Raw genomic sequence first — 10156 nt, 5'->3', positions numbered from 1 at the left:
GATCGGGGAAAGAAAGCGCGAATGGTCTTCGGACACAGCGATTTACGTGTCCCTTCGCTCCACCTTCGTTTGCATTTTGCCAAAAATGATAGATGGAAGCTTTGAGATTTGCTTAGTGGCAGCCAGCACATGTTCTAGAAAGGCTACTATTCCCCGGAAGAATGGTAGGTTTTAGGAGATTTGTGTTTCTGTAGGGCGTCTCTAGTAGTGTTCGCATTGGCCACGTACGAACGTCGACACGCTCAATCGCAACGGTGACTATTACATTGCCAGAATATTACGGGATTGACTCGTTATATATACCTGGACTGTAAAGGCTGTTTCTAGGGAAAATTATCCATAAAGCCCTAAACTTATTGTACGACCGCTAATTCAATCCCGAACCCATGTCACGTTGGACGGTCGGTGCTGATGGACGGCCAGCGCTGATTACACCGGCACATCAGCGATTTCCGGCCAATTTTAGCCGGTAGTACTAAATTGGCACAATCGAAAGATTTATAACTAAATTGGCCGGCGTAAAATAGGTTTAGGACTTTTTAGACATTTTTCCACTATTCCTAACATACCCACATCCTTTTTTTTTCCAAGTGTAGTTTCTATGTTACGTATGGCCGGATGAAATGAAAATCGGATTCGTGTAACAGTAGAAAGGTTTTCTGTTCACTTCGTCGAATGTTAGATTAGCGATTACAACTCAAATTCATATGGATTGTAATATAAATTTACTATATGCAGAAAATATAAAGATAACACCATCCAAAAAAAGAAAAGATTGGTTAAGCACTTCTAAATTTCTAATCTTCTATGTTAGATCGGGCATTCCACTTTGTTCCTAATAGAAGACCCGGTCCATTGAGCTTGATGGGCCGTTGTCGTAGATGTTCTAATTGGACACCGCCCATTGAAGTTTGTTTCAATGGGATTTTCTATTTTTAGACCCATCCATCCCATTATACTTAATCCTTTCTTTTTTGACCAGAAATTATATTTAGGGTGTGCATGGCAACGATTTTGTGCCCGAAAATTGATTTTGCTCAGAAATAATTCTTTTTTATTCCATATCCGGGAACAATTTCTAAGCATTTGAAGGCATTTGGTAACTGCCCAAAATTTCTATTCTTAGAATAGAAAAAGAACATAAATGCGTTTGGTAACTGCACAGAATTTCTTTTTATTAATAATATTTTAACAATATTTTGAACATTTTAATATTTCTTTCTTTTATTTTCCTTTTATTTTCCTCCTTTTTTTTCTTTCTTTCCCTTCCCTTCCTTGGCCATGGCTGGTCGTCGGCATCGGTGAGGGCATCGCCGCCCTCGCCGGTCGCGACAGTGACGTCGGCCTCGCCATGGCTGGGCAAGGCCTCGCTGTCGTGGCCGCAAGCCGCCCTCACTGGCCCTAGGCTGTGGCTGATCGCTGATGGCCGATCGCCAGTGGCCGACGGCAGGCAAAAAACAACAAACCAAGAGGAAGAAGAAAACCAAGAAGAATAAAAAGCTGAAAAATTATTTCCAGAATCAAGAAGCTATTTTTTTTTTTGCTTCTTGATTCTGTTCCAAAACTGATTCTGAAAACAATTTTTCACAAATTTGTGCTCGGGCACAAAAATTTTAACAAATGGATTTCTGTTCCCAAACTGATTCTAGGAACAAAAGAACAGAAATTTTTAACTATTTGGCAACTTACTAAACGGGCCCTTAATCCATTGATTAGTGTTCAAACGTGTTTTAAGCCAACGTTAATAATCTTTTGATTAGTCACTTTTACTTTACTAGATTACTCACTAGTGATTTTTATAATAGATTATTCCATGAACGAATTTACCATGAACGTCGTTGTTAATAAAATGGGGTAAATACGCAGGAAATTTTAAACATTATCACGAAAGTGCAATCGAATTCTAAAATTTATCGTGAAAGTTCAATCGAGTTCTGAAATTTTCAAATAGTGCAATCAAGTCGTAAAAAATTGTCGCGAAAGGGCAATCGAGTGCTAACATTTTTAAAAAGTACGATGAAAAGACTAAATTGCATTTTAGTGATAAGTTTTGTGATTTAATTGCCCTTTTTTTTAAATGTTAGGACTCAATTGGATTTATGTGAAAAGTTTAAAGATTTCGAATGCATTTATCCTTAATAAAAGAGGGCGAGATATGCAACTTCTGGAAAATAAGAAGATGCAACTTCTGAAAACGTGCTGTGATCTTCAGAGTTACGGCTCTGACATCCCGCGTGATCACTCAAAAAGTGCGACTTTTTAGGTTGAGAAACTGCAATCGCTCCTGGGAATAGACCAACACGACTTTTCGTCCACGAAAGAGAATGGACTTTCGACGCTCAAGATCACGACTCACGAAAGAGAATGGGACTTTTTAGGGGCTGGAACGGTAAGATGCGGCGAAGAATCGCGTCGTTTTGAAAAGCCGCGGGACACGAACCCTTTTCCCCTCTTTCCACGTTAGAAATCCACGCATGAACAGAGTAAAGCTTTTTAGGCTTACGCTAAGTCATCGATTCACGAAGGTGACTCCCGATGCTAATGTGGTGGGCGGCGTAACGCGGTTTCATCCTCGATCAACATCACCAGCTTATCGGGAAAATTATCCAAGAAAAATCATAGCCGATTCGATCTTAAACCTTTCAATTTGGCAAATTTGGTTTTAAACCTTTCGACGATTTATCAATATAGTCATTCCGGTTAATTTTCACTAGAAATAGCTAACATGGATGCCGATCGTCTTACGCGGCATGGCCGGCCACGAGCGAGAGTCGAGACCGCCCTTGCTAGCCCTCGCCAGATTTGGGCAAGGGGTCGCGAGCCCTCGTTGTGGCCCGTGAGGGCGTCATTGCCCTTGCCTAGTGCCGGCGAGGGTCGCGCGATCACAAAAAGAGAAGAAGAAGATACTATTAAAAAATTATAATAATCGTTCACGCCAGCGATTGTGGGGCCCATGTGGGGCCCAACTAGCCCGATCCCACTCACATGATTGATCTGTATACGCGTGCATGTACACATGCATACATATATATATATATATATATATATATATATATATATAATATTACATATTTATTTATTTATTTATGTAAGTAAGTGCATGAAAGAACACTGCACACCCACACATCCACACACATGACCCGCGGCCAGGCCACGACCGCCCCCCACCCTTAAATTCTCATCGCATTCCCAAACGATACCCAAAAAAAAACGACAACGTAAAAACCTCTTCCTCCCTCAGCTTCACTCCCTCTCTTCCTCCTCCTCCTCCTCCTCCTCTTCTTCTTCCTCAATGAGCTCGTTCTCTCGCGAATTCGGCCCTCGGCGACCGCCGCTCGACCCGAAGCTCCTGCTCGCCGCCCTTTGGGCCGCCGCCGTGGTGCTCGCCTCCCCGCGCCATGGAGCCGCCCATGGGGCCGCCAACACGACGGTGCCGGCGGCCTTCGCGTTCGGGGACTCCATCGTGGACCCGGGGAACAACAACGGCCTGGCGACCGTGGCCAAGTGCAACTTCCCGCCCTACGGCCGGGATCTCGACCCGGGGGTGCCGATCGGCCGGTTCAGCAACGGCCGTGTCCCTTCCGACATGTTGGGTACGCGCGCATCTCTACTCTCTCTGTCTCTCTCGCTCCGTTTCTTCTTCTGCGTACGACGGTGGGAATGTGGAAGACCAGACCAGACCAGACCAGACCAGATTAGCTGTTAACCGACCCCCACTCGCACGAGCACAGTATTCACGAGTCCCAATGTCCAATCATTTGCCATTTCTCCGCGTGTCTTCATCTCATCTCTACACCATCTTCTTTCTCTATGCATCAAGACACGCGATAGAGATCGTTCATCACACGAAATTAAATGCACCCACTAGAAGAAGTCGTTCGTTCTCTAAAATACCGTATGATTGATCTTGTACATCATGTCTAAGATATCTATTCTGTTTGCGGTAAAACAGCAATAAAATGTCGATGTCGAGTTCGCGGATTTCTTTTCCAAAAATGTAAAGTGCAAGATTGCGTTTTGATTTAAACGATGAAATTGAAAGCACCCTCGATTCTCTCTTTCGTTACGCTTCGAGTCATCTGTTTTGAAAACAAATGTAGACTTTTGCATCCTCTATTTAGTACAGTCTTCTCGGATTTTAGCTCGAGAGTTTACTTGACTTTCGAAATCATAAGCCGCGAAAAATTTGTACTTTGAAAGTGGGAGGTGCAAAATGTGTACTTTGACTGATCTTGCTCGTCCCGAGTTTCAGGAATTATACATTTCGTTCAACTTATAGACTTTGATACATTTAGTTCTATTTTTCTTTTCGATAATTTGGCACGTAATCGATAATTTTAGTTACCCTTCAATGGAATTTTTTAAATTTTTTTGTAGCCGAGAAATTGGGAGTTAAGAAGCTCTTGCCAGCTTATATGGATCCAAATCTGGAGCTCCAAGACCTCCTCACCGGCGTGAGCTTCGCCTCCGGAGCTAACGGATACGATCCGCTCTCTGCCGAAGCAGCGGTAATCTCTTTCTCTCGATACACAACTGAAGTTATGAATCGAATAAGACACGAGTCAAAACCCAGATGGTTGACCGAATATCGGTATTACATACATTCGATTGCCTAGAAAATCGAGATATGCGCAATGCTTTAAATCTAACACGGGAATTCAGTCCCTGATCGCTAAATAATACAATGGGTTATTGAAACTTAATCTAGTCCGTGTTTAATTTTGTCGACAGTTGGTACTGTCCTTGTCGGATCAGTTGGATCTCTACTCCGAGTACATGGAAACTGTGCGTTCGGAGGTCGGGGAGGAGCGAGCGTCAGCCATCGCGTCCGAGAGCTTCTACATAGTGTGCACCGGCGCCAACGACATAACCAACACTTACTTCACGATGCCGTTGAGAAGATCCGAGTACGACGTCTCGTCCTACACCGATCTCATGGTCGGCTCGGCTTCGAGTTTCCTTCAGGTAACATCGCGCGTGAACGATTTCAAAGTAACTGTCTGAAGTTGTCAAATTATTAGGTCTATAATTGTCATCCAATTTCGTAACATTTCTATGTTCACGACTTGTATGGTGGGCAGGAGCTGTACGGACTAGGAGCAAGGAGAATTGGGGTGGCCAGCCTGCCGCCGGTAGGGTGCCTCCCGTCGCAGAGGACGCTGCACGGAGGCTTCGAGAGGCACTGCTTCGATGCGGCCAACGAAGCGGCCGTCCAATTCAACTCCAAGCTCTGCTCCGAGATCGCCTCCCTCAACGAGGACCTCCCCGGCGCTAGGCTCGTGTACATCGACATTTACTACCCTTTGCTCGCCATGATCCAAGACCCTGCTCGATTCGGTAATTAGTTCTCTGCCGTCCTCATTGATCAGTCCACTGTCTCCGGCAAGAGAAAACCCGTTTCCGTTTCCGTTTCCGTTGACGGTGTCGGGATGTCGGCTTGTGTGCACATTCGCTATACATTTGCTGGTGTTGTCTGAGCTGCATGAGGGTACTAATCTGGCAGTGTTACTTCCCTCAACTTGTGCTGTATCTAGGGTTCGAAGTCTCGACGGAAGGGTGCTGCGGCACGGGGAACATAGAGGTGAGCTACCTCTGCAACCGTCTCGATCACCCCGCCATGTGCGCCGACGACACCAAGTACGTGTTCTGGGACAGCTTCCATCCCACCGAGGCAGCCTACCGGGCTCTCGCCGATCAGATTTTCAGCAAGTACGTTCACGAGTTGCTCTGAGATCATGATCAATGCCGGTCGTGTGGGGTTCGCCCAAGAGGGAAGGAGTGACAGACATTGGCCTCTTTTTTTGCCTCAACAATGCATTCCAATCTTTTCCCCCAACACGATTTGGAATCGCTCTCTTTCCTATTGCCGTAATCGCATGGTTTTGCAACTCAATTTTCAATCCCGGGGTTCTTTCAATTTCGTGACCCGAGGAAGATTAACATGATATAAAGGGCGCGTTCGTTTCGCGGAAAATAATGGATTTGGAAAACATTTTTCCGAAAGAATGAATAAAAGATGTCTTCATCGTCCACCGGAATATTTAGACAAATTATTATCGATAATGAAAACACCGTGTAATTATTTCAGGAGATATAAGCGATTATTTTCTAAATCATTAATTTTCTGCGAAACAATCGGGAGTCTAAATGGATTCGTGCCGACCGTACGACAAGATTAATGTCACGGGCCTTGAGACGGTACACTTAACTAATACTCGATCACGATGGGTCAAACCATTATGGCCCAAAGCAAGGACCACTGTCCCTTTTCCATCTCCTGCCCAATGCTTAAGCACATTTGATTTGGGTCATCGACATTAGAAATTCGCTGCTTATGAAACTTTCCTTTACCCATTGTTCTAGTTCATCTACCAATCGTCTACCAAATTCCGAAGCGCAAAGAGAAAATTACACCACAAGAAGTTCCTCCCTCCTTTCCCTCTCTATTCGCGTGATGGCGGGCCTAGAAGTCAAACGTCGCCAACAAATCGTTGACCCACCCAATGAGTAACGTTGATAAAAATGGGAGAAATTTACGGTGTGTTAACGAGTGAATTTCGAATCATTCCGTAGCGAACTGTAGACCTATCAGACGGATGAGTCGGATTGGATTTGGATCGGGCCGAAAACGTTTCGATCCAAATGGTTCAATTTAACCCGTTTTGACCCATTTTCATGAAACACAAATCTCGTTACACATACCTGATCCGACTCATACCCAACCTGATTCGTATTATTAAAACACACTTCCATATTTGATCTAATTTAGGAAAACCCATATCCAAAATGAGGTAAGAGTGAGGAGTAAATGAGCGTGAGACCGAGTGAGGGCGGAGAGAGAACGTGGAGAGAATCGTAAAAATGAGTTGGGTCTAAGTAAGTAGTAAACTCATTTAACACTCATATTAGGCTTAAACTCATCTATCGAATATAACTAAACAATATAAGTTATAACAACTCAATCCATTATATTTGATAGATCTAGCGGGTACGTAATTATTGTAATTACATTTAAAGTGAAATGGAGTGGAGCGTGGAATATATTTCATAAAATATATAATATGATATAAAATAATAATAATTGAAGGGTAAAAAAAAAAACGCAAAAAGGTGGGTCAGTGGTCGCGGAAGGTGGGGGTAATGTGACAGTTGGTGAGGGGCCATGATGGCTCAACGAAAGCCACTTTTGGGGGTCGTGTCGTGCCGGTGGGACTAATAGAGAATATGATTGAATCGTGTCTTCCTCCCAAATGTGCACAACACGACGGACCAAAGGACGTGGACCTCCTCTCCTTAAAGGCTCGAACGATGGAATTCTTGTTGCTCATGGTAGTGTCCATCTGTGGAGCGATTAGGGCAGAAGACAATGCAGATGTTTGATTTGGATTTAGCATTTCACACATGGGAAAGTGCTTTCGGCGGTTGCTTGCGATCTTAATCCTCCGGCTAAAATGTTCAGTCGATACTTCGGGAGCGCCATATTTCGTCTTAATTGCAAGAGATTTGAATGAAGTTGGTAAAGCTAAGGTGTTTCGCGACGGTGGCACGGCCTCGGATTCAATTTCGACTTCGGTTTAATCTCTAGGACCCCATATCTAGGGGAAGCCGTGCATCTCGGATCGCGTCTAATTTCAACGAGAGAAAAAGAAGACCTCGCTTTTAATTCGGCATGCTCGACCCGCGATCGCCCGCAATAAGCTAGTACCCAGTCTCGAATCGATTTTAAAATTGGGTCACCAAGGTAGACAATCGGAACATTGTTAAAAACAAGATTATCACGACTAATTGGAACTTTTTCGATTAAAAAAAAAACGGAACTTTTGGTACACAAAATTTCATGCGGATCTTCGAGGGGTCTAAAATAGCACGATGGCAAGGTGCTCTTTTTGTTCCTTAGCGAGCACTAAACCCCTCCACTTAATCTTCACATTAGGTGGGGTCCAAAAATTGACAAATTGGGTTGGGATTCCAAAGTGATTCCATCCACTTTCTAGTGGGACTTCCCCCTCGTTTTTCAGTTCATATCTCTTTTTGCACATTAGCAGAATTTAGCTGTTGTTGTCGTGGTCGTTGTGGGCACTTGTCACCCTCACCCACATGGGTCACATTAACTACAGAACGAGATGTATGTATATCCTAGATCTATGGGATTTGATTATTGCATATGGCACATCCTCTATTCCCTTTAATTGGGGTCCGTTCGCACACCTAACAATCTTTTTTTTTTCCGGAACCCCGCTAGGATCTATGGGCGCTAGCAAGAGTCCCACGATGATCACGCCTTGCTTCGCTCGACCAAATCTTATGTTAGAGCATCCCGTGTTTGAAATATTATATCGCATCGTTTTACGACGGGTCCTCTATGTTATTTTTATTCATGGGGTCTCCCTCGTCAAGTCGAATTCCGCGTGCCGCTCCTAATCGGCACCGACTTTATCTCTAATCCCAAACCTGTCTAATTAGCTTTCCATCCAAAAATCATCGTTAGTCGTTTCTAATTTCCCTAATTTTCATATCAAATAAGTGTTCCATTTTATAAATAATTTTCAATATCATTTTGCTAATGTGGATTTGTTATCCACGTGGCAGTCGTCATGTCAGACCGTTCAAGGCGATTTTTGGACGGAGGATTAACGATGGCAGATTTGAGATTGGATTGAATGTCGGTAATTTTTTATAGACAGAAAAAAAAAATCCAAGGTGAATTTGAGATTAGATCTAAAGTTAGGAATTTCTTTTTTTTTTTTTAAAGTTCGAAGTAAAATTGGGACCGGACCTAAAATTGGGTATTTTTTTTAGAGAGTTAGGCCCAAAATTATAAGTCCAAATTTTTGTTCTTGGATCCTCACCCACAGTACTTCAAGTTAATAAAAAGGAGATACGAACAGTTTTTTTTTGTTCTTATATTATATATATGATTAATATTGCATGTGTACGTGAAGATGCGGAATCGAGTCACAGGTCCCCTCCGGGGACCCCCCCGTGACGCTAATCATTGACCCTTTTTCCCTTCCTTTTTTTTTTTCTTTTCAATTCAGAGCTCCACGAGACTCTGATTACGATACTTAATCTCCAAATTAATTATAATTAATCAAGTGATTAAAAAAATGACCCTTCGAGACAAGACAACAAATGAAGGACGAGGACACGGACTGAGGAACATCTATCTGGTGGGAGGTCGGTTCCGGCAGCCATTGCGCCTCGAGACAAAAGGTGACGACGGCGACGGCGACGACGACGACGACGGGCGATCATAATATTAGAAATTAAAAAATAAAGATAAAGATATATATAATTTTTTTGTGGATGAGAAAGGTAATGATATTTAATCAAGAACAGAATGTTTTCTTGAGTTGTAGTTGAAAGGGACTGAAAATTCAGACGTGGAAAGCCATGTGGAAACAACTGACTGATAGCAACTCCCGTTGGTTAATAAAACACTAATGATCTCTGGGAAAAAAAATAGAGCAAAAGGAAAAATATTACAAGTAATTAGTAGCATTTAAAATGACATAAATAGTCCCGGAAATCGGATCTTGGAGATTCGGGTGGTTTCTTGGGGAATTTTTTAAGGTATAGCAATGCATCGTATAATTATTATCGTTCAACGGCTTGGACTTATCAATTAGCTGATATTTTTGTAGACTCGTGTCATCCCGACTACTAAGTTCGATGGTGTACGGCCCAATGTTAAATTATAGAAGTGCCCGATTTTCTCGGTGTGTTGGATCGAACCCGACACGGTGCGAAAAACAAAAGCAATGTAAAATTGAAATAGAGGATCACGAGTAACATAGTATACACATATATTGTTGGCGATTTCCAAATTAGTTTATTTTTATAAGTATTTTGGCTATGAATTTATCACGAGGAGAGTAGAATGAAAAGATGTTTTTCTTTTTCTTTTTTTTTGCTAAAAGAAAAGATGTCTTTCAGATTACTCAAAAGATGTGACTTTAAGTTTTTTTTGTTGGTCGAAATGTGACTTCTAGTTGAAAAGTTACAACTCCTAGAACTGGATCAATATAACAAAAATAATAAAAAAAATGAAACTGAAAATCATGAGTAATATGGTATGAGAAATTATTGGGGATTTTCAAAGCAGTTTATATTATAAATATTGTATTATTACGATGACTTTTAGTATATACATGTA

At 42.5% G+C, this 10156-nt stretch overlaps 1 protein-coding gene across 1 annotated transcript; it reads left to right on the top strand.

The window, feature by feature from the left end:
• The first annotated feature begins 3277 nt into the window (after nt 1-3277).
• LOC115684233 (GDSL esterase/lipase EXL3-like) lies at nt 3278-5980 on the top strand. The gene is made up of 5 exons (XM_030608958.2): nt 3278-3593; nt 4378-4508; nt 4732-4965; nt 5082-5337; nt 5535-5980. Exons 1-5 carry the CDS (start codon nt 3293-3295, stop codon nt 5729-5731), a joined length of 1119 nt encoding a protein of 372 aa, XP_030464818.1. The 5' UTR covers nt 3278-3292; the 3' UTR covers nt 5732-5980.
• The last annotated feature ends 4176 nt before the right edge of the window (nt 5981-10156 follow it).

Source organism: Syzygium oleosum, unplaced genomic scaffold, assembly GCF_021117445.2.
Source record: "Syzygium oleosum isolate NSW1041296 unplaced genomic scaffold, Sole_v2.1 Sole_v2.08, whole genome shotgun sequence".
NCBI classification, from domain to species: Eukaryota; Viridiplantae; Streptophyta; class Magnoliopsida; order Myrtales; family Myrtaceae; genus Syzygium; species Syzygium oleosum.
This window is presented reverse-complemented; position numbering and strand designations above follow the sequence as displayed.

Bases quoted from the DNA above. Each gene is read 5' to 3' on its own strand.
- LOC115684233 (XM_030608958.2), top strand. From the start codon at position 3,293: ATGAGCTCGTTCTCTCGCGAATTCGGCCCTCGGCGACCGCCGCTCGAC. The intron at 3,594-4,377 runs GTACGCGCGCAT...ATTTTTTTGTAG, and splicing joins TGTCCCTTCCGACATGTTGG to CCGAGAAATTGGGAGTTAAG. The intron at 5,338-5,534 runs GTAATTAGTTCT...TGCTGTATCTAG, and splicing joins CCAAGACCCTGCTCGATTCG to GGTTCGAAGTCTCGACGGAA.